This window comes from Rousettus aegyptiacus, unplaced genomic scaffold (assembly GCF_014176215.1).
Source record: "Rousettus aegyptiacus isolate mRouAeg1 unplaced genomic scaffold, mRouAeg1.p scaffold_m13_p_16, whole genome shotgun sequence".
Lineage (NCBI taxonomy): Eukaryota > Metazoa > Chordata > Mammalia > Chiroptera > Pteropodidae > Rousettus > Rousettus aegyptiacus.
The window spans coordinates 38,719,409-38,744,962 of NW_023416291.1; the positions used below are offsets into that span (position 1 = coordinate 38,719,409).

Sequence of the window (25,554 nt, forward strand, 5' to 3'; positions counted from 1 at the left end):
CCTAAACCTTTAGTGTATTTGGGGCTCCCATGCATATGTATGTATTAATTTGGTTATTTCTTCTTGCTAATCTGTCTCATGTCTACTCGATTATTAAACCATCCAGAAGAACATTGAAGGTAGAGGAAAGTTTGTTCCTTCCCCACATGTCAAATCAATGAGAAACTTCAGACATATCAGAAGTTAATAGTTGCCATTTAGTCCCACATTATAAAACTTTGTTAATTATAAGAGACATATTTATATAAATTTATGCTGTATAATCTGGGCTATGTGCCTTAAGGCTTTGTTGAATTTTAATTTTATAAAAATCTATTCGTATTTATTACGAATGTCATTCTCCATTGCAAAAACGGGGCTTGAAGAGTTTAGTGATCTGTCTGAGATTATAATCAGAGTAAGGAATAGGTGTTGATTGGATACTGTCAGGATGCTTCAGTTTTCAAACTCAGGGCCAGTGGTTTCCAGCCAGAGATAATGTTGCCCCTGAGCTATTTGGCAATGTCTAGGGAGGTGCTAAACACCTACACTCCTCAACACAAAGAATTATGTCTCCTCCAACTTCAATATGCATATGAATCACCTAGGATTTTAGTTCAAGTACAGATACTGATTTAGCAGGGCCTGTTGGGCCCAGGGATTCCGCATTTCTCACAAGCTCCAAGAAGATGCTAAAGCTGCAGGTCTTGGTCTGAAGACAACTCTTTGATTGGCAAATCTGAGGTCCTATGATAGTTAAGGAACAAGTAGTTGTAAATTGCATTTTCATAAAATTTTGAATGAAAAATGAAGAGTCACGTGCTGCATAACAACGGAGATTTCTGAGAAATACATCAATAGGTTGTGAAAACTTCATGAAATACACTTACATGAATCTACCTGTTATAGGCTATGACACACATAGGCTATATAGTATAGCCTATTGTTCTGTAGCAGAGGAAAAACATTTTTCCCCTATGCTTCTGGGTGCATGGCTGACACATCTATCCAGCTAGCTAGGTAGCTAGCATCTATCTATCTGTCTATCTGTCTACCTACCTACCTACCTACCTATCATCTATCTATACTGAATCGTATGCCCTCACTCAAGTCTGCATTTTAGAAAGAGAAAAACTGTCGACATTTAAACTGACACTAAATATGCCTTTTGAGTAGTTCACGACTTTGGAATGTTATCAAAGCAACGTGCTTTCCTTAAATTCAGAGGAAACAAAATTTAAGATGGTTCATATGTTCAGGAATTACCGGATGCTATACTTTTCCCTGATGCTTTATATGTTACTGAGATTCCAGGACATTCTAAACCTGACACCTTGGAAGCTAAAGAAAATCACCTTACTGACGTTTCCGCTAAGAGTGCAGCCCTTCAAGCCATCAGCAGCTGTCAAACCTCTGTCTTGGCATTAGGACATATTTTCCCAGTTGATAACTTTGAAAAATTGGCCAGAGAAGCCCAACGATTGCCTTTGGAAAAAGAAAAACAAGTATGGAAATTCAACAATTGCTGGTTTGATAAGAAATAAAAGCCCTGGGTTCAGACCAAATAACGACCCCATTGTACAAGAAACTCTAAAATTTCCTTTCCTGACTGCTGTACAGCAATATACCATTTGTCCACTGAAAAAATGACAACATTCTTGTATCAGTATTAGAGGAGAGGTATTAATAGGACACAAACGTGCCAAACTTCAGTATCCTACCTGTCCAAATTACAACCCGGGGAAGCCTGTTCACACTGTCCCTGGATAGTTTAAATTGCCTAAGGGACCATCTAAGGTTTGGCAAATAGATTTCACACAGCTTCCCCCAATTCATGGACACAAGTATAGTTTAGTCATATGTGTGCTTTCTCACTGGACTGAAGCTTTCCCTTCCAGACAAGCTAAAGCCTCTCCAGTGTTGAAGTCCTGCTAGAGAAGATTATTCCCACTTGGGGAACTCCTCTCCAGCTGCACAGTGATGGAGGACCCACCTCACTGGTCAGCTGCTCCAATGAGTCTACAGCATTTTCACTGTGCTCACCGTCCTCAATCTCCAGGATTAGTTGGACACACTAATGGCATTATTAAGACTCAGGGGGAAAATTAGTAGAACTCTTCAAATACCTTGGCCAAAAACATTGCTGTTAGTCCTTTGAAATTTCAATTCAACCTTTTTGGGGGCTCATAAGCTTTCATTTTTTGAGATAATTACAGGACGCCCCATACATCTGGCTCCTGCTTCTTTTGACCCACAGTTGGTAAAAGGAGACATGCTTCGATATCATAAAGGCTAATTGCTTCTATTGAAAATAGTCTTGCTTTGGTAGGATAACCTTTTCACAGTGCACTCCAAAGAGATGAAAAACTCAAAATCATAGTCGATAACCTGGAGATTTTGTTTACTGGAAAAGACACCTCAAAAAAGATTCTGTCTAGAGTGCGTGAAGGGCCCTTACTAGGTGCCGTTGACTGACCCCTGTGCCGCCAAACTTTGGGGAGTAGACTCTTGGGTGCATGTGTCATACATAAAGAAGGCTCTAACTCGGACTGGACCCGCACACTGTCTGATGAACCAAAAAGAAAGCTGTCCAAAAATTAAAGCTGCTGACCTCTAAAAGAAATGAATAGTCAAAATGACTGAATCAGGCCCGTACAACTCTTCTCTTACTAGCGATTCTTATTTCATTTCTCTCTTTTCCTTGGAAGAAACACACCCTTCTTTATGTCTCCTAAGCTCTTATAAAAAGGGGAGAACTTTTCTGGTTACCAAATCAGTCATCAAGAACTTTGCTCTATCTAAGAGAATAATGATCTTTATTTCATTACCTATAGGTTTGAGCCCCTGGTTTAAATTCATCATCTGGACTAGGTTGTTATGTTGTTCTATATTTGTTTTGAATTTTTCTTATTGTTGAGTTTTGCAGCTGTCACCTGTTGACCCTAACACGAGCTATGCTCGATATATGCACCTTCTGACGTGAGAGATGGCATCCAGAAGAGGTCCTTCCTGACATTAAGGGACAAAAAGCCTGCTGAGTTTAAAGACCTTGGCACACAGGTCAGAGGGTGCTCGTGGCTTGCCATGTCTGCATGCTCTGGGTTGCAAAACTTTCTCTTTCCCAAATAAATTCTTTTGGTGATGAAACACCTAGTCCATATTATTTTTCAGTTAAAAGTTATATAGACTGTTTTTCCCTTTGTCCTTTTTTCTTAACTTCACAAAGATTTTTCCCACCTTGATCAGAAATATTCGGAAATATTGTATGGTGCCAAGTGGGCACTAGAATTTATAAGAGGCATAGCTTTCTAAGTTATGTAAATGTCTAACCATTATGCTTTACACCTAAAAATAATATAAAATAATATTGAAATGTCAATTGTAACTGACAAATATTGTATGCAAGAAAAGGTGTTTGTACAGCGGCCAACTCATTATGGTTTGTGTCCTGGGGACATAATAACAGAAGTTACTCTTTATTCTTTGTCTCATACTAGGGTACAACTATCCTGGCCTTCTGCTATTTATACCATTTACAAGCAGAGAACTGCTTATAAATCGAACATGAAGAATACCTTCTCTAAGGCTCAGGGACCATCACAGAAGGAGTAGGCCTGTGAGATTGTAAGAGCTGGATAAGTGGAACATCATGGGCGGACAAATCTGACTCTATCTTAAGACTAATCCTCCCTCTTAATTAAACATGGACCTGGTTGTTCTATTTTTTCAAGATTGAGGCATAAACAACAAAAAGAGGGAAATTATAACCACAGAACCAGTTCAAAACAGTCTTATCCGATTAATAAGATACCGAGTAGTTTTTCAGAGACAATAGACCAAGACCGCAAGTAATGCAGCCAGGACATGAGCAGAGGAGAAATATTTGACCACAAGTTGACCTAGAATCCAAGTCTCACCTCCCCCTAACACCTGGAACCAAAGGACCAGGACACATCTGGAACCTGAACACTGGAATCCTTTCAGAAGCCAAGGGTTGGTTATCTGGTTTTGACGCTCCTTTACCATAATGCCCAAGTTCCAAGGTGCTCTAAGTCAAACTTGCCTTACCAGCACTTCAGCATACCTGTTTCCCCTAGCCCCTTAAAATCTCTTAACCTATTTCAACAAGCAAGATAGATTTGAGGCACCATTAGATCTCCTTTCTTCTCAGTTGACACTTTTCCTTACTCTAAATCTCTAGTTTTGAGTTTTGGTCTTTCAAAGCTTTGGGCACACAAACTTGGGTTCAGTGATAGGAACAGCAATGCTATGCAGACATTTATCCAATACATGTTTTTGCAGGAAACTGGATTTAAGCATATCCATTTATTTTGCTTTCTTTGTGCAAGGATATTTTGAATTGAAACACCCATTAAGTAGAATAAAAAATTTAAGTCAATTTGGAGATTCTGCCTCATTAGCTGATACAGAGAATTCCCTGTTGCATAAAAGAAACCGTGGTTCTGATTTTGAGACCATTGGACGTTAAGATAGGAAAATAACCTACTGTTAAAATTAAGATCAACCATTCTAATTTAAATCTTTCTTTTACATTCTCTATTTCCATGTTGAAACAGCTCAGCATTATTTTCAGTTCCATCCTCTTCACTTACTCTCACATCTTTTTCAACATAAAAGATGAACTCATTGTGTATAGTGAGTGTGTTTATTTACTAGCACATCATACATAAATAAAATATACACAAACATACTACTAACTCATGGAAGTGTTCTTGGCCTCAGCAAAGTCTCTTCACAGGTTTGATTTATTCTGTACCACATTCATCAGAATTATTATCTCACACTACCAACAGAAATAAGAAAACTGAGGCTTGGAGTGATTAAATTTTTCATAACTATGTAAAGCTTTTGTAAATACCCTTGAATTATTATAAATGAACCCACACACATATATTCTTAATTCAGCAAAGTCTGTTTATTCACCAAATTGTACATCTTAAATTTGTGCAGGAAAGATATCTAATGATGCGTGGCTCGAGGTAGGATGTAGAGCACAGATATCTGAGTACAGTTTAACAGAAGGAAAAAAAATATCATTGGGTAGAAATCAAACTGTCTTATATGGATATAAAACAGTGAAATTATTTTAAGGCAAATCACATTTGGTGAGCTTCTTTTTTTGTAAAGTAGAAGACTAAAGGACATATATAAATCCAGTAAACTGTCATAAATTTGTTCGAGACAAAGGTGTACTACAGTCTCACATGACATCATGGAAGAGTTACAGACTCACAATGTAGAGACTCCCAACTGATGTAGACTCATGAGTATATGAGCTGAGATCAGAACAACTCCAATCATATCATTCCATTTACAAATGTGTTATATAAAACATAACATTTAGGACAGTTTGTTATGCAACATTAACTAACCGATACAATAATCAAGGCACACAAAACTGAAGACAATATAATATTCTACTATTTCTCTTTTATTTTTGGCTTGTGTTCTGATAGTTGGAGGCAGTACTTATGATTATTCTGTTATTGAAGTTTATTTTGGATAACTGGATTAATAAGTGACTTTACTAACGGTACCTCCCAGGCAACTAAGAGAAGTAGTAAGGACCTGCATGTTTAACAGAAAAATTGATGATCTTGAATCACATAACAGTGCAGGAATTCAATGTCTCTTTTAAGTCATCTTCTGATCATAAAGATTGAAAAGAGTCTTGCGCATGTGTAGATATAAAACAGTTGATATCGACATTGTTCATTCAACATTCTTATTGTAGAAATGACAATATTTAGAAGAGGGGAGATAATTAGTTTAAAGCAAGAGGAGTCACCATTCTAGGCAGAACTTAAGTTTTCAAGGAAATGCAGGAAGGTGTTGGAGTAATAAAATTTAAATGACACCAACCATTCTTCACCTCAACAAAAACAGGCCCTCACATGTGGAATCTTCTATACTTCAGGAGTAGATTGCAATATGAAAAGAAACATTCTGCATGGTAATCAACTGAGTAATACTTCCTCATATTTATGGTCAATTTTTCCCAAAGAGAATATCAAGTGAATCTATTGATCAGATTTGCCTTTCCTTGTGGACTCTTCCTGGAGACATATATTTGATAATGAGTTTTTGCCAGAAACTATAGTAGGCATTGTAAACACCAAGTCAAATAAGAGAATAAAAGCAGAAGTCCAGTTAAAAACAGCAGAATGTTAAAGTCTACATCAGCAATAAGAGCAGTTAAGGGAATAAAAGAGAACAGAATGACAGATCTAAGGTAAAACTGTATTTCACATTACCCTATGCAGAGCTACATGTGAGTAATACGACTCATGAATATTTGCTTGGTAACACAGTAGAAAAATCTTACATGTCTTTGGAGAAAAAGTTTTTTAAGAAATCCAAATGACTCCAAGAAATAATGGAAATTTCTAAATATTTTTGGTTCAAATTTGAGGAAAACTTTGTGAGAGTGGGAAAATGGGTTAGAGTGGAAAAAGATCTAAATATTAGAGCAGAATGTAAGATAAAACTAAATTACTTACATTGTATAGAGAAGGTGAATTCAAATAAGTAGTAATTTCAGTAAATAAACAGACGAGGCATATTCTACTTTCATAGTCACTGGCTCCAAACTTTTGGCTATTCAGTCATGGGAATATCTTGAGGCCCAGAAAATTATCCCTTGTGTATTGACCATCCCAATAAATTTATTCAAAGCTGCCTTTACAACCTGGTTCTTCAGATTATAGATAAAGAAGTTCAGCATGAGTGTGACCACGGTGGACATCACTGAGGCTACTGCACTTGAGTGTGAGCTGTGGGTTGCAGCAGAACTGAAGTATGCTCTTAGGCTTGTACAATAAAATAAGGCAACAACTGAGAATTGAGATTCATAGGTACTTGCTTTATACTTCTCCTGAGCTGATGACATTCCACATATACAGGAAACAATCTTACAGTATGAGTAAAAGATTCCAGTCAGGGGACTACCACTCAGCAGAACAGTTACAAAATACATCACTATGTTATTAAGAAAGTTCTCAGAACAGGTAAGTTGAACCATCTTACTGAGTTCACAGAAAAAGTGGGGATTTCTAAGTCTTTACAGAAGGACGGCCTCAACACCATTAAGTTTTGCAACAAGGAATGCAGATCACTCACGATCAAGGACACCAGAATTAGCAGTCCACAGAGCCGGGGGTTCATGATGACAGTGTAGTGCAGGGGGCGACAGATAGCCACAAAGAAGTCATAGGCCATCACAGTCAGGAGGAAGACATCTAACAATGCAAAGAGTGGGAAAAATACATTGTGATGCTCCTTTCATAGGTTACGACTCTGCTCTGTGTCAGAATGTTCACCAGCATCTTTGGGATGGTGGTGGAGATGAAACAAGGGCAGGATGGAGAGGAGGAAGTACGTGGACTTGTGGAGGTGGGAATCTGAGCTGAAAGCCAGGATGATGAGCAGGTTTCCAGACACAGTGATCAGGTACACAGAGAGGAAGAGCCTAAATATATGGAGCTGCAGTTCTGGTTCCTCTGCAAGTCCCAGAAGAAGAAATTCTGAAACTCTTGTAAGATTCCCTGGTTCCATGTGGTGAAGATGACTTACAGGGAAGAGGAAAATAGCATGAGCAATTTCATACAAACTGGTATAACTCACATAGCTCTAATGCTAGAGTTTATATGTTGCAGTCAAGAAATTAATTCCGACATGTTTTTTTTATAAATACGGTCCCCTTTAGGAGTTTTCTGTGTCATCTCAAATTTGGATTTTAGGTCTCGTTCTGCTTTTTTCCCCCTATAGGTTCATGTATTCTACAGTAGTAATAAGAAAGTTTTCGTGTATTTCAGTTATACTGTTAGCTGACTATGTCTTAGGCACTGTTTTGGCTGTGTGTATAGATGTTGAAGCACAAAATCCCTACATTCAATGACGAGGAAAGAATATGGAAGAAAATAATAAATATATATAACATCTCAGTTGGTGACAGGTAATGCGAAGAGGGGGAAAGCAGGTCTAAAGGAGAAAGTGACTAGAGCATTGTGTTTTTTATGAGTTTTTAGGCAAGACTTGCAAACAAGATGACATTTGAACAGGGTCCTGAAAAAAGAAAGGAAGAGAAATGCAAGGTTACATGGGTGTGTATCCCACAGAGGAAACGGCCAGTGCAGAGGCCCTGGAGTGGAGAAGAGGAGTTAGCGAAGTACTCAAAGTTAATACCAGAGTATCTATTAGGCTTTGAGTATGATATTTCCAGGTTGCTTCTAGGCAATGGTTCTCAATCAGAAATGACTTTGACCCTGGGGTATCTGTCAAGATCTGTAGAGATACTACTAAACAAACAATCCACAGAAGAGCACCCCTACACATTATTACTCTTCCCCAAATATCGATGTTAAAGGTGAGAAAAACTAGTCTAGACTAGCACTCCTCCGACTTCAATGTCGTCACCGAGCTGATTGAGAAGGGAAAGTTTTGATGGTGAGATGCCCAGTTGGAAGAATGTACAAGAGACCGACATGAAAATGAAATAGCAGACACCGACTTTATTGTAGGGAGTGCAGTTCTATTGCGGGGAGCATGGTAGTGCATGCACTTTTTCTGCTCCCCTTCTGTGCTCCCATTCTGCTCCCCAGGAGACCACACGGCTCCACACATATCAGAGTACAATAGCGGCATTCAGCCACACATGCGTGATACATTAAGCTGCATTATGTCTACATATTTTAGGTGTAGGCACACTATTATACTAATGTAACATTTAAATCCAGGGTCTTTTCCTAGCAGCAAGCCTGGATCACAGCCACACCAGGCTTAGCCTGGCCTGGCACCCACAAATGTGCATATGAGACACTCAAGATTTTAGTTCAAATTAGAATCTGATCCAGCAGGTCCTGCAGGGCCCAGAGAGTCTGCATTTCTAACAAGCTCCCAGGTGGTATTGATGCTGCAGGTCCTGGTCTATGGTCTCTAGGTAGCAGAGCTGAGGTCTTGTGTTACAGTCAGGTGTAGGTAGTTTTAGGTCTTCTGAACAAAATATCATCTTGCATGTAATTTTGAAGAAATAGTATATTTGCTTATTCCAGAGGTTGTGGTAGTTCTGTTTGTTTCTTTAATGTAAGGGTGCTTGAGTGACACATAATCATACACTTTTGAAAAAGGCTTTGTAGTAGAAGACTAAAAAGCTCCAAAAGATGTCCACACCTTAATCTCTAGTGCCTTTGAATATGGTATTTTCATAGCGAGAGAAGTTAGGGTAGCAGATGGAACAGGGTTGCTAATCAGCTGACTTTAAGGTAGAAGATGAGCCAGGATCATCCAGGTGGGACTAAGGTAAACACAATGCTTCTCTAGAAGCAGAAATTGCAATCCAAGATAGTAATCAACATTCAGCATACATAGAGACAAACAGAGACCACAATGACTGAAAGGGGAAGATTCAAAGATCCAAATTTGCAAAGAGGAAAGTAGGTAAGGCACATACAGAATAAAATGGATGACTGTGTGTGTGTGTATGAGTGTGTGTGTGTGTGTGTATAACTATCCTTTACATATTTGTGATGGTAACCACAAAGAAAAGATTCAGAACTGAAGTATATTACATAAAAAAAGAACCAGAGGCAAACCTCACAAAAAGACAACCAAACAAGAGCAGAAACACCAGCGCAGGGAAGCAATGAAAAGCCGGAGCTACCAGAAAACAAAAGATAAAATGGCTACAAGAAGACCTCTTAATTCAATACTCACCCTAAATGTAAATGGACTGAATTCACCAATAAAAAAGGCACAGAGTTGCAGAATGGATCAAAAAACAAAACCCAAACATATTCTGACTCCAGGAGACACATCTCAGCTCCAGAGACAAATATAGCTGAAGGAAACTGGACTTTGCGTGGTAAACACACAATAGAATATAGAGATGTCAAATTATATCATACACCTGAAAATTACATAATTATATCAACCAATGTTACCCCAATAAACTTAATCAAAAAATGAAATATAATAAAAATAACCATGTGGAACCAGTAACAAAAAAAAGGGGATTCAGAAGAAGAGCAGAAGTAAAACCCCACTCCCCTCAATAGATTCCATTTCCCCCAATAGAGCTGCACTCCCTACAATAAAGTTGGTGCTTGTTGTTTCATTCTCATGTTGCCTTTTGTGCATTCTTCCAACATGGTATCTCTTCACCGAAACCCTCCCTTCTCTATCAGCCCAGCGCTGACACTTGGCAAAGCAGGTAGGATGAGTTGTGCACAGCTCCCTGTGCTGTGCATGGTTCCTGGGTTGATGAGACCCGGGTGGAGGACATTTGGCCCCCATCTCCCAGTGGTATCCCGTAGCGCATATCTGGCTATGTGGTGGCCCCTGGAGGATTAGGAATTGAAGCCATGTCCAGAAAGCCCTGGAGATGTTGGAGCCAAATGTCTCAACCGCTTACTGGGAGGCAACAGATGGGGCAGCCTGGATGTTCTTGGCAGTGCTGCGGCAGGCCAGTCTGGAGGCTCAGGATTGGGCTTAGCAGATGCAGCAGCTATGCCAGGAAGAAATGCTGAAAAGGCATCTGACAGTAGCAGAACATATACTCCAGAACCCTGAAGGGTCACTGACATTGTCCAGGTCTGGGAGCTCACCGGCAATACCATGGCAGGCACAGTGGGTGATATGGCAGCAGTTTGAAGTGGAACAGCCGTTGGCCTACATTTAAGAGCAAACCACCTTGATCCAGTATACTCTCGCGGAACTCCAGGACCTGACAAAACAGGTATGGCAGAGAGCCGGGGAGATAGTCCCAGGGTGGCTGCTTCGGCTGTGGGATGACAGGCCGAAGAGACTGAATTATTTCTGGAAGAGATGGCTCAGCTGGCTTCCATAACGGTGATACCGTCCCTCAGGCACCACCTCCAGAATGTGGTGCATTTGACGTGGGGTGCAGGCAATTACGCCTTGATTAACTGGCTCATGTCCACTGCATGGACAGTGTGGGGCAACTCAGGGAGCTGCCAGAGACAGTGGACCATGTACTTAGATCTGGTCCAGATAATCAGGAAATGGGCATGAGACAGATGTTGTTTTTCACCCAGTATACAAGCCCTGATGAAGAGGCATTTACAACCCGTATGAAAGACTTGATTTTGACTTTTGGCCAGGCTAGTACTTTTGGCACCTTACTTGGATAAGTGGATCCATGAGGTGACATCCACTATGGCTAGGTCGAGGGGTGTAGAAGTGAAATGCAAGGAGTGTTCCACACAGGTGTGTGCCCTGCCACACTCCCAGATCAGCCAGCGCATGGATGGAGGCATGGACGAAAAGTGGGAGTGGAGCAGCGCCCAGTCTGTTTGGCTGTGATAGTGAGCCACAGGCAAATGTGGCTTGATTGCCTCATGGCAGGGGTCGCTGCAGAAATGATTGAGCAGGAACCTAATGAAGTGCTGCTGGCACTGTGGAATTAGCTGCATTCTGACCAAAAGTTCACTTTTATTCCCGAGAAAGCCACAACCCATGAGGTGTTGCTGGCCGATTATCTCCCTAATTAAGGATTCGGCTGAGGTACCTGGTTGGTGGAGGAGCTGATTGACCTAGGCACAGAAGTTGCAACGAAACAGGCTGTATTGGTTGGATGGACCTTGTCTCCCTGAGATCCTGCTTTATTCAAGCCACAAAGTGCCTACAGCCTATTGACAAGCAGCCTCTTATGTCCTGCTTCTCTGGGATTGTGCAGTCAGCACAGGCAACAGATGTTGGCTAGTGCAGTGAGCGCATTTCGAAAACAGTTGTGGACAGACCAGTGCTGCCTATATGAGCTGTAATATCTTTCAAGCGAATTCCAGAGGTCTGTATTGGCCTGACAGCCCTTGACTCCCTGAGCTCTTGCCCCATCCAATCAATACACAAAGTGCCTGCTGCACATTGATAGGCAGCTGCCCCTGCCCTGGGGTAGTGCATTTAGGCCCAGGGTGGGCAGCAGCTGACCTTGCTATGAGTGAAAACTTGCACGGGGAGCCACAGAGACAGCATTGGCATGTAAACTGACACTGCAGTGGCAGGGGGAAATTTACTCAATAGACCCAGGAGACTCCCAGGGTCCCAGCACCACATCACACACATATCACCCAGAGGCTCGTCAAATTTCAGACTAACAGGCAACTGACAGGCAGTGTCAGGCCTAGAGGAGCACTGGTCCCTCTGCTAAACTGCCATAGGTCAGTGACAGGGGATAACCAACCGCTGCCTACATCGTTGTCTCTTCCACTTACCTATAGATCCAGCATAGGCAACAACCATCTGCGGATCTCTTTGTAGTTCTCACCTGGTAGTCCTGAGCAATAAAAGGAGCAGCTGACCTTGGCCTGTGGGGGAGGCCCTCCCAAGGTGCCACAAAACCAATGCATGTGGAGGCTGATACCAGAACGCAACTGTAGAACACCAGAGCAACTCCTGACTAGTCCCATTAGTGATACACATGAAGGGTGGTTACAAGTACAAAAGTCAGCTAGGGCAAATTCCACTCAGTGGGATCAGCACCCACACAACAACTCTTACCCTGTGGGTACAGCCAGTTTCCACAATTAGTCAGCCTGAATGTTAATCCCATCCAATGACCTACCAACAACAGAAAGGTTTGGCAACAACAGAAGATCACACACAACCCACACACAGATCACGTCCAGATTCCCTGACATAGGGAATCAGGGAGAGTGCGCCACTGGGCCACATAGGACACCTTCCACATTAGGTCATCTGGCCAAGGCTCAGAGATGAAACAAATATTCTGACACATAGAAACAAACACAGAGAGGCTAATAAAATGAGAAAATAAAGAAACACGCCACAAATGAAACAACAGGAGAAAACTCTAGAAAATGAGCTAAATGAAATGAAGGCAAGCAACCTACCAGAGACAGAGTTCAAAATAATGATTATAAGGATGCTCAATGAACTTATGGATAGAATGGATGGGCACAATGAGGACCTCAAAAGCATAAAAAAAGACACAGTAACCATAAAAGAGAACCAGGCAGAAATGAGGAATTGAGTAACTGAAATGAAGAATATACTAGAAGAATTCAATAGTAGATTGGATGAAGGAGAAGATCGAATCAGAATTGGAAGACAAGGTAACAGAATACCCCAATTAGAACAACAAAAAGAAAAAAGAATTTTTAAAAATGAAGATAGTTTAAGAGACCTCTAGGACAACACGAAGTGTAAAAATATCAGGATCATAGGAGTACCTGAAGAGGAAGAGAGAGAACACGGGATTGAGAATCTATTTGAAGAAATAATGACAGAAAACTTCCCTAATCTGACAAAGGAATTAGACATACAAGTTCAAGAAGCACAAAGAGTCCCAAACAAAAGGAAATCAAACAGACTTATGCCAGGACACATCATAATTAAAATGCCAAAGTCAAAGACAAAGAGAGAATCTTAAAAGCAGCAAGAAAAAGGAAGCTGGGTACTTACAAGCATACCCCCATAAGAATGTCTGCTGACTTTTCAATGGAAACTTTGCAGGCCAGAAGGTAATGGCAAGAAATATTCAAAGTTATGAAAAACAAGAGTCTACAACCACAAACACTCTACCCAGCAAGGCTTTTAATTAAAATGGAAGGTGAGATAAAGAGTTTCCCAGACAGGAAGAAGCTTAAGGAATTCATCACCAACAAGCCAACTTTACAAGAAATGTTAAAGGGTCTTCTGTAAAAAGAGAAGGGGTAAAAAAGAAAATAGAAATAACAAATATGAATAATAAAATGACAGTAACAATGTACCTATCAGTAATCACTTTAAATGTAAATGGATTAAATGCTCCAATCAAAAGACACAGGGTAACGAATGAATAAGAAAAGAAGACTCAGGCATATGCTGTCTACAAGAGACCCACTTCAGATCAAACGACACTCAGAGACTGAAAGTAAAGGGATGGAAAAAGATATTTTATGCAAATAGAAATGAAAAAAAAAAAAGCTGGAGTAGCAATACTTATATCAGATAAAATAGACTTTAAAACAAAGGTTATAATAAGAGAGAAAAAAGAGCATTACATAATGATAAAGAGATCTATAATATAAGAGGACATAACCCTAGCAAACATATACACACCCAACATAGGAGCACGTATATACATAAAGCAATTATTGACTGACATAAAAGAAGAGATCAATAGTAATACATTCATGGTAAAAGATTTTAACACTTCATTGACACCAATGGACAGATCTTCCAGGCAAAGAATCGACAAGGAAACAATGGGGCTAAATAATACACTAGAACAGATGGACTTAATAGATATTTTCAGAGCATTTTACCCAAAACAGCAAAATGTATGTTCTTCTCAAGTGCACATGGAACCTTTCCAGGGTAGACCACATGTTAGGACACAAATCAAGTCTCAATAAATTTAAGAAGACTGAAATCATATCAACCATCTGCTCTGATCACAACGATATAAAACTAGATATTATCTACAAGAAAAAACTGGAAAATACACATGGACACTGAATAACATGCTACTAAACAATGAATGGGTTATTAATGAGATCAAGGAAGAAATCAAAAGATACCTAGAGACAAATGAAAATGGGACACAGTGAAAGCAGTTCTAAGAGGGAATGTCATAGCAAAACAGTCCTACTTCAAGAAACAAGAAAAAGCTCAAATAAACAATCTAACCTTACAATTAAAAGAACTAGAAAAAGAACAGCAAACAAAGCCCAAAGTGAATAGAAGGAAGGACATGATAAAGATCAGAAAATAAATGAAATAGAGTCTAGAAAAACAATACAAAAATTAATGAAACCAAGGGCTGGTTCTTTGAGAGGATAAACAAAATTGATAGACCCTTAGCCAGACTCATCAAGTACAAAAGAGAGAGGACTCAAATAAAGAAAATCAAAAACGAAAGAGGAGAAATAACCACAGACTCCACAGAAATACAATGGATCATAAGAAAAAACTATAAGTAATTATACTCTAAAAAATTACACAACCTCAAGGAAATGGACACATTCCTAGAAACAAACAATCTCCCAAGACTGAGTCAGGAACAAACAGAAAATCTGAACCGATTGATTACCACCAATGAAATTGAACAAGTAATCAAAAACCTCCCAAAAAACAAAAGTCCTGGGCCGAATGGCTTCATAGGTGAATTTTATTGAACATTTAAAGAAGAATTATCACTTATTCTTCTCAAACTATTTCAAAAAAATCAAGAAGAGGGAAGGCTCCCTAGCTGCCTTTATGAGGCCCAATAAATATATGAAAAGATGCTTAACATGGTTAGCTATTAGGGAAATGCAAGTCAAAACCGCAATGAAATACCATCTCACACCTGTTAGAATAGCTATAATTAACAGGACAAGTAATAACAAACACTGGAGAGGAGGCAGAGGGAAAGAAATGCTTATACACTGCTGGTGAGACTGCAAATTGGTACAGCCACTATGGAAAACAGTAGAGAGGTTCCTTAAAAAACTAAGAATTGATCTACCATATGATCCAGCAATCCTGCTACTGGGTATTTACCCCAATGACTTTAAAACCCATATTCAAAAAGATATTTGCTCACTGATCTTCATATTATTCTTATTCATGGTGGCCAGGACATGGGAACAACTGAAGTGTCCTACAAAAGATAATTGGCTAAAGAAGTTGTGGTACATATATGCAATGGAATATTACTCAGCCATAAGAAGAGATGAAATACAGCCATTTGCGAAAACGTGGATGGACCTCGAGATAATCATGCTAAGTGAAATAAGCCAGACAGAAGAAATTGGAAAATCACATAATATCACTTATATGTGGGATATAAACCTAAAAGTGAAAAATAAACAGGACAAACAAACAGAGGCTCATGGTCATGTACAATAAACTAGTGGTTTCCAAGAGGATAAAAGAGAGGGAGGAGGTACATGAGGTAAAGTGGATCAAATATGTGGTGACAGAATGAAATTTAATTATGGGTTGTGAATACACAGTGTAAACATATATATGACTTACTGTTGAAGTATACAGTTGAAACTTATTGGATTTCATTAACCAATGTCACCAAAAAATTAATTATTTAATTAAACAATAAATACCAAAAAATTAATATGTCACAGATTATAATGTTGCTGAAAAATTCCAGTCACCTAAGTCTTCTTAGTCATGGTAACATCAGAACATGAAGCATTACTAAACAAATAGTCATCATGATACAATTTCCTGCAGTGTACAGTATAATAACAGGTTATATAAGTCTGTAATCTAGGAAGTATAAGGGAACAGAATTTGTCACCCCAAAATATATCAGTTTGCCATAAAGATTATTTTATGCTGGTTAATTTTAAGAAACAGCAGATATGGGAGAAGCTCTGAAATCCAAGTGCAAGTTACACTTTGTAAGGAACATTTACATAGTAAGGAAAATCTCCAATTGTAAGAGTGTCTCCCTGGCTGTACCAGGAAAAGGGTGGTGTCCTTTTCTCTAGAGACTCATCAATGAAGAAGACAATGCCTTACATCTGCATAACAACCTTACCTCATTTACTGGGCTTTCCCTGATAACCTCCCATAACTGAGTACACTCAACCCCAGCACCTTCTTCTATCTTCAGCTAAAGATGGTAGTTAACATGGCAGCTCAGGCCATTCTGGGGAGTTACTCAGTTTTCCTGGATCTCTCCCATGTACACAGAAGAAATACATGTTGTTAAACTTTATTGGTTTTCTTCTATTAAACTGTCCTTGGTTACACGGATGTGTCAGAAAAGAACCCAGAAGGGTAGAAATAAATTTTTTTCTTCCCCTACAGAGCAATAGACTATACCACATAGCCTAAGTGTGTGGTAGGCTACCATCTAGGTTTGTGTAAGTGCACTCTATGCTACCTAACCTACCATGCATTTCTCAGAATTTATCCCCTTTGTTTGATGGTGCATGACTGCACACATTTCATCCAAAATTTAATGCAAATGGTTTTTTGGGTGCAGATGATGTACAATCTACAGCATCATAATCTTCCTGGAGCTTGCGAGAAATGCAGAGTCCCTGGGCCCAACGAGTCCTGATGAATTAGTATTTGCATTTGAACTACAATCCTGCATGAGTCATATGCACATTATATTTGGAGGAGTGCTGGTCCCGACTAGCACATCTCACCTTCTAAATTTGACGTAATCATGTGTGTTGGATGTTGTAGGATTTTAGCATCCTCTCTTCAGACATTGCCTAATAGCCCAGGGGCAACATCATCTCTGGCTGGGAACCACTGGCCCAGAGATTAAAACCTGGAGGCATCCTGACAGACTCCTATCAGCACCTATTCCCTACTCTGATTACAACTTCAGGCAGATCACTAAACTTTTTCAAGCCTCATTTCTGTAATGTGGGATAGAGTTCATAATAGTACAACCCACAGGATGGACCTTTATAAAATTGAATTTGACAAAACCTGAAGGCAAAGCTCAGATATAGGGCATAAAATTATGTAAATATATTTCTTATAATTATCAAATCTTTTATAATGTGGGACTAAAGACAGCTCTTAACTTCTGATATAAGTATAGTATTCTTCATTAATTTGGTAAAGTGTCACTATGCCAAGGTGTGTAGTATCCAATGTTTACATGAAAGCCACAGATTTTCCCTATTGACAAAGAGGGATATAACAATTTTCTGCACCTATTAATGCTTGTGTCCCACCATGTGCCAATTCTTTGAAAACTCAGGGACCTAATACCAACATCATCCTCAGTCTAGACTTTTGAGAGAACTTTAATGCAGGGTTGGGATAAGATCCGGGAGGTGAGACTTTTTTCAAGTAGGAGAATCATGGAGAATGAGTTTGAAAACAGGATTCACTTGACTTCTACCCTGGCCTCTTGGGAACAGAGAATCACAGGAAAAATTTCTAGTCCATCCAGACCAGTGTCTCACAGGAAAATCAGGGCTCAGAGATGGAAGTAACATTGGAAACAATGCCTAATGAGCAGATAAATGAAGCAGAAATGATCTCCTCTCTAAGTGTACAAGCCTGGGCTTTACAAGACATAGTTGTTATTTTGGATTCCTAAGTCTAAGTGGTATCAATGCTTTACTGTGTTCTGCTGCCTTGTCTGAGGACAGAGCTTCGGTCTGCATCATCAACCATCCAGGGAGGCATTCATACTTCCACACGGAGTTCTCCCTTCCAGAGACCCCATTCAGATGAGTCTAATAGCCCAGCAGGTATTTCAGGGAAGGGTCAGAGAGGATGGAACCTGAGAACTTCTACCTGACGTCTTCTGAGAGCCTAACCAGCCTCGCCTAGAGCCCAGAGATGGCAATGTTTGTTTGCTAAGTACCCTAATTAATTTGTTTAATATGTTAAAATGGAGTCTTTTCTAACAACTTTGCTGTTTGGCATTGAATTCCATCATATATAGCGAGATGTATTTGGGGAAAGCATGAAAATTATAATTTTTTTTGTTCAAATCTAACAGTCTGTCATATTGTGTCCCTCCTCGGTATTTTTACACATAAAAACTTATATGTCTTCACCCATCATTTGAGCAGCTTTCTTTTTCATTCATTAATGATCACATCTATCCTTTCCTAAGGATATCTGAATCTATTTATGTTTATATAGATAGAAATTATAACAGTAAATACTTTTTCCTCCACAGCTTTTCAAAAGTATATTTTTATATTTTTCTATGCAGGTCTTTGCCAATTCTCTGGAATTAGAGACCCATATCAATGTAATTAAATTATTGTGTTTTAAATCTTTTCTTTTATAATTAGTCTTACATATTAATCGAGTTTACTTAATACAGTTATTAAAATCTACTGTTTTAACTTGGTCATATTTCCCAATTTCTCAACATTTGTTCTGTATTAATGCACATATTATGAAACCACATAGACAAAATAAGTGAGGTCCTTACTCATTGAATCTCATATTACAAAGGACAAGGCCCAGTACAGTGAAAAGAGTGCAATGACATCATTTCCTTAGGGACAAATGTAAAAAGAAAGGGCACCAATAGTTCTTTAAGCATAAACAGGATTTTTTAGAATATATCTGGGGAGGCCTTTTCATATTAGATAAGAAAGAGGGCCAGGACTAGTTTACCCATCATATTTGTTACAAAGAGGTCAAAACTCAAAGCCCAAAATAACAAAGGAAAGAATTCCACAAAGAAAAGTGAGAGAATGGCCAGGCTCATCTACCACTGTTCCATATAAAAACAAGGTTGGTCAAATAAACATGGAATAAGTGCAGAAATAACAATTAGATCAGGGCTGAGGTAGATGCCGTGATGAGGCCATTGGGGCAGTGAAGGTCCGGTCAGTGTGAGGTCCCTTGAGTCTGAGGGAACTGCAGCACCCACGCCGGCTGCCTCTTCTCTCTGCACCTGACTCTCTTTGGGCTCTTCATTCTTGGTGCTTTTCTCTCATTGTCAAGAAGTGGTCTTTTAAAACTGTTCTTACATTTATTGCAGTGCATTCAGAAAGTTTTTATTTTCTCCCAAAATAAGACATTCATTTTATGTTGTGATCCAGCATGCCTGCACACAAACACAGCAATGCACACACACACAACATGACACACACACACACACACACAAAGAGAACAATGAAACGATTAAGTATGTACTCTATGTATAGTGCACTCTCACATTTTCTCTTATGACTTCTTGATTCTATTCTAGTTAATTCTTGCAAACCATAATCTCCCACCCTACTGCATCCTGATATAGAATATGGAAAACATTCCTCTGGCATGCCCACCACAGCTACATCAGTGTTGCCTCCTTCTATTCCTTCTCTCATCACAACAATTTCTGGGAGAATGTTCTCTCATCCCTCCATGGAATGATTATTTATTCAGCTACTGTTCACAACTCAGCTAAGTCTGGAGGGAGGGATGTGATTTGTTTAACATGCTACATGCCTCACTGCACTCACTGTGTAGCAGGGAGAAAAGACACAGATAAATAAATGAAAATTATGCTATGGCCATCCTAATATGTAAGTAACTTGATGAGAATGTATCTTTTTCCTGTGATAATGTTCAAAAAAGAAAAGGCTCATGAATGAGAAGATGCAGGCAATCTGAAAGAGGACTTGGTGTTTGGAGGAGTTTGGAGAGGGGGTGAAAGTTTCAATATGTCTCTTTGGGTAACTCCAGGTAGAGGGAAGCATGTACGTAAATGCTCTCACACTTTTAGTTGTGGTGTCAGGTGAAGCTGGGAGTCAAGTTCAATTTTTATGAGATTAGAGTGAGCATGGTCAGGGCTCTATGTGAGTAAAGCAGGTGGAAAGGTCATAACACTTGAGCCTTGTGTTTCATGCTACAAAATTTGGCTTCTATGTCCATTGAGGAGTCGCTGGGGTGGAGTTTAATGTGGGAATCTTATGAACAGTTTTCAATATAAAGAGATCTCCATGGGTCAATGTGATTATCTGTCTAGAGGGTTTCCGGCCCATAAAAGATGGAAGGGATGATAAGAAACTAAAATATGGTTGTGGAATTAGGAACCTAGAGGTGGGGAAGCAATGGAGACATTAGATGTGGGAAAAAATAATCAGCCTTATCTCATCACATTTATTTACCAACAGGAAATAAATAATTAACTTTGCTAAGCATGTTACATATATTGTTCAAATCTGTCACCATTCTGAATTGATACTACTGTCTACACTATTTGGGTGAGGATATTAGCATTTAGAATGTCCGGCTGTCTCTCATACAAAGAACTAAGAGGTGATAGATCTTAGTATCAAAACTGGGTTTTCTAATTCCCAAGATTTTGCACGTAACGTTATTTACTAAAGTCTTATTTCAGCTTTAAAAACCTCTGCTTTTTTTCTGCACATTGTATATTTCCTTGTAAATTGTAGGTTTATTCTTTGCAAATTTTCTAGTAAGGTGTTTGATCTGTAAATGTCTTGTAAATGTCTTGATGCCATAAAGATATTGCAGTTTTCTGTTTTGAATAGTTATTTGCTACTTTATTGATGTTCTAGGAATAAGGCAAAATAACTACATTTGAAATGTTACCATAATCAAGGATAATTTCTCCTCATCACAGTCTCTCAGATATCATCTGAACCTGTTAGATCTGTATCTCTCTCTGTCTCTATCTCTCTCTTCTCTATCTTTAATTATTTAATCTTTCTTTGTTTAAATAATCTTTAATATACAGGGCAGAAAATAGTTACATGAAAATAGAGTCCCAGGTTTACCTGTCAATTTGGGGGTTAACCAACTGAACTTTGGAACTATTTCTATAACCTATAGGGAAATGATAACCTAATATTATTTTTCCTTGTATTATTTCTTTCTTCATTATTGTGTCTAGGGTGAGTAGAGGCTGTTATTCACATGACGTTAGGAGGACATTGTTTGTGTGTCTGTGAGTGTGAGTGTCTGTGGTTTGTGGAGCATGAGCATTTCTCCACTTCTTGGGCATGGGTACATAGCTCATGTATTTTGGTATGTGTTCTTTAAAATACTGATCCAGAATGTCAATTGACATTGAAAATAAGGAAGGCATCACTTCTTTTCACGGGATCCCTTGCAAAGAAAATGAAGTTTAAGGAACAGCATGCGATTGAGTGATCCCTGGGTCTTGAAGTTTCATCTGTAGCAGACAGGCCATGTCATTCCACCACATTCTCTGACAGCATCCTTATCATCTCCCTCTTTCTCATTCCACTTACCACATCGCTTCCTTGTGTGTGATTACTTGAGGCAACTGGCAAACTCAGCACTTTTTCACTGGCTCTTTCCCACTTAGGCTTCACACTTCTCCCAAATCTTTTGTCTTTCCTGTGTCTCCCTTAAGGTCTCTGTTCAAACAGTACCTTGTTTTCAAGTCTTTCTCAATTCCATTAAAAATAAAATGCACATCTAAGATCTTGTATACCTACTTTCCTTTTCTTCAAAGCACATGCACCATCTAACATTGTGTATAATTTTTCACTTCCTTATATTCCTTCTCTATCTTTGGATTATAGGGACTTCTGTTTTTCAGCACCCAGTACTTCTTGTCTAGAAAATGGCAACAACTCAGCATTCATTCCTCAGCATGTAAAAAATTTCTCATTAAAGCGATATAAAAATTATTTATTTCATAAATTGCTAAGAGGACGGCAGTAATTTGTAATTAGAGATGTTACATGACCTTACTTAAAGGTGATCAAATCTCTATAAAACCATATATATGTCATATATACAATTTAAAGTTAAAATATAAATTGTAGCATTTCACATGTTAGTAATATGTACAAAAATTAATCATGTTATTTTTTTTTTCATTTTTAGTCATCACTTCTGCCATATGGAACCAGGAAATGGTACACAAATTTTAGAATTTCTTCTCTTGGGATTTTCAGATGAACCAGAACTGCAGCCCCTCATATTTGGGCTCTTCCTCTCCATGTACCTGATCACCGTGTTTGGAAACCTGCTCATCATCCTGGCCATCAGCTCAGACTCCCACCTCCACACACCCATGTACTTCTTGCTCTGCAACCTCTCCTTTGTGGACATCTGTTTCGTCTCCACCACCATCCCAAAGATGCTGGTGAACATCCAAACACAGAGCCAAGTCATAACCTATAAAGGCTGCATCACACAGATGTGCTTTTTTATTCTCTTTGGGGCATTGGATGACTTCCTCCTGACTGTGATGGCCTATGACCGCTTTGTGGCCATCTGTCACCCCCTGCACTACACGGTCATCATGAACCCCCGGCTCTGTGGACTGCTGCTTCTGGTGTCCTGGATCATGAGTGCCCTGTATTCCTTGTTACAAAGCTTAATGGTGTTGCAACTGTCTTTCTGTACAGTCTTGAAAATCCCGCACTTTTTCTGTGAACTCAATCAGATAGTCAAACTTGCCTGTTCTGACACCTTTCTTAATAACCTGGTGATATATTTATCAGCAGTGCTGCTGGCTGGTGTTCCTTTTGCTGGTATCCTTTACTCCTACTCTAAGATTGTTTCCTGCATACGTGGAATCCCATCAGCTCAGGGGAAGTATAAAGCATTTTCTACCTGTGTGTCTCACCTCTCTGTTGTCTTCTTATTTTATTGTACAGGTCTAGGAGTGTACCTCAGTGATGCTGCTACCCACAGCACACACTCAAGTGCAATAGCCTCGGTGATATACACTGTGGTCACACCCATGTTGAACCCCTTTATCTACAGTCTCAGGAACAAAGACATAAAGGGGGCTTTGAAAAGATTCTGTAGGATGGCAGCTATGAAAGGGACAACTGTTCTGGGGCTGAAGAACTTTTCGTGTTTGGAGAGCTAAGAGCCTTGGAACCAGAAAATTGTGGAAATAGAATATGCCTTCTTTATTTATTTGCTGGAATTTCCATTTATTTTATTCACCTTCTCTATACATTGTAAGTAATTGTTTATCATGGTTTCTGCTCTCATATTAGATATTTTCCCGCTTTGTTCATTTTCCCAGTCTCACAAAGTTTTTCTCAAATTTGAATCAAAAATATTTGGAAATCTCAGTTATTGTGTGAAACCAGGTGGGTCTTAAAAATTATTTGTTCTGCCCTGTGCTTCTTTGGTGTTGGAAGAGGGCCTTGGGGTCATTGTCTGCTCTATCACCTCTTTGCTCTGCTGTCTCTTTGTCCTGAACTGATTCTTGTGATAATGATGGCTCCTGAACAGAGAGATCACCACACTGAGGAAGCAGTGGCAGAGGCTGCAGAGATGGGCTCTGGTCCCACTGCCACCAAGCACTGATTGTTATGACACTTTTGGAAGAGTGAGTTCGTCCCCACATTCCCAGAATATGTGTCATCCCAGGTATGAATCAGGCTTGTTTGAAGAAGTGACAGATGATTCCAGCTTTTTTAGTAGTAGCAGCACCCTGATAGAAAATAACACATTTTGCAGAACGCTAGTGCCATTTGAACCTCAGAATGATTATACAAGATTTTAGGCAATTTCTAAGTAGCGATCCACTGGACCAAGATAATAGAGCCAATGAGAGAGGTCACCAAACTCACACTGACTCTGGGGACCAAGTTGGCCTTCAAGGTTTTCAGTGACTGGGAGATAAAGATCGCAAGGAAGTACTCATCCAAGTAGATCTCAAGCTATTGAAAGAATAATACAACCGTTCTTTGCCAGAGTCTTTGCAAATTTCTTAGTTTCTGAATCCCCATGCCCTTTTTTCCTGGAGGGGGATGCTACACTCAGCCTTGGGGACCTGGGGTCACACAGGGCTTGATGCCATCATAACCCAGTTTTTAAGACAACTGGAAAACACAGGGCCTCCACAAGCAGACGAGGGGAAGATCACATCTCTTCCAACAGTGACAGTAACTCAGGAGCAAGTTGATATGTGTTTAGAGTGTTCAGTATGCAAAGAAGTTTACACAGTTGAAGAGGAAGTCGGCAGTTACCCTGCGGCCACATCTTTCACAGCAGTTGTATTGTGCCATGGTTAGAACTGCATGATACATGTTCTATATGTAGGAAGAGCTTAAATGGTAACACGCTACTAGGCAAACCCAGAGCTCTGAGGCCTCTGCAAGCAACAGATTTAGCAGTGATCGCCAACTATAAGACTGATGGATTTTCTGAAGCTAAAGACTATGTCTGAGCCAGGACTGTGGTGCCCTTCTTACCACAGCTGTAAATTGCATCAAAAGAAAAAAAAATAGTAGGTGGATTTAGGAAACGTATAAGAAACCCCAACCCATAATATTAATGCAGTGAGTGTTTTTCTTCTCTAAATTTAAAGTTAGCATCTGTAGATTAAATTACGTCTACAACGAAATGCCTCTGATTCCTCAATTCAGAGTGATAATTTTATAACTGTGAAACTTAATTATGTGGGTTTATCCACCAGCCAGAATAGAATCAGTTCCTTAAAGCCCAGCTAGGGTCCTGCTATCTGTCAAGTTACCCTGTGATGGAAGCTTTCACCTCCTTGTCCAACCTCCATCCTATCATTAGTGCATTTTATAGTAAATACAGTGAAACCAGAGCCCTAAATAAAAAATAAAAAAATAAAAATAACTTCTTCTCAAATGGTCATATCATCTTTAGAATTCTCTTTTGTGTTACTAAAGAGTCTTCATGAGTTGGATAACTCACATATAGCAAACTACACTTGTTGACTAAGTTCATTTATGTGATGTTTTGCACAGAAAAAGTGAAATAGTTTTCTCTTTGGGTCTCTTCTATTCTATTTCACTCCCTTAACTGCTCTTAATGATAATGTGGACTTTAACATTCTGCTGGTTTTAACTGGACTTCTGCTTTTATTCTCTTATAGAATTTGGTGTCCACAAAGACTCCCTATGTACCTAGGAAAAAAATTGATTATCAAATATATATTTCCTGGTAGAGTCACAAATTTGAAAAATAGATTCACCTGACATGCTCTTTAGAAAGAATTGACCTTATACACCAGGAAGCATTACTCAGTTGATTACTATGCAAAGATTTCGATTTCATGCTGTAACCAACTCCTGAAGTATAGAAGATGGATTCCATGTGTGATGGTTTGTTTTCATTGAGGTGAAGAATAGCTACATTTCATTACATTTCATTACTAAATTACTGTCC

At 39.3% G+C, this 25,554-nt stretch overlaps 1 protein-coding gene and 2 pseudogenes across 1 annotated transcript; 2 read left to right on the plus strand and 1 right to left on the minus strand.

Moving 5' to 3' along the window:
- Positions 1 to 6,601: 6,601 nt before the first annotated feature.
- LOC107504612 lies at positions 6,602 to 7,554 on the minus strand (annotated as a pseudogene).
- Positions 7,555 to 22,288: 14,734 nt separating this feature from the next.
- LOC107511632 (olfactory receptor 7A17-like) lies at positions 22,289 to 23,269 on the plus strand. The gene has a single exon (XM_016146184.2). The coding sequence runs from the start codon at positions 22,289 to 22,291 to the stop codon at positions 23,267 to 23,269; it is 981 nt and encodes a 326-aa protein (XP_016001670.2).
- Positions 23,270 to 23,628: 359 nt separating this feature from the next.
- On the plus strand, positions 23,629 to 24,546 carry LOC107504614 (annotated as a pseudogene).
- The last annotated feature ends 1,008 nt before the right edge of the window (positions 24,547 to 25,554 follow it).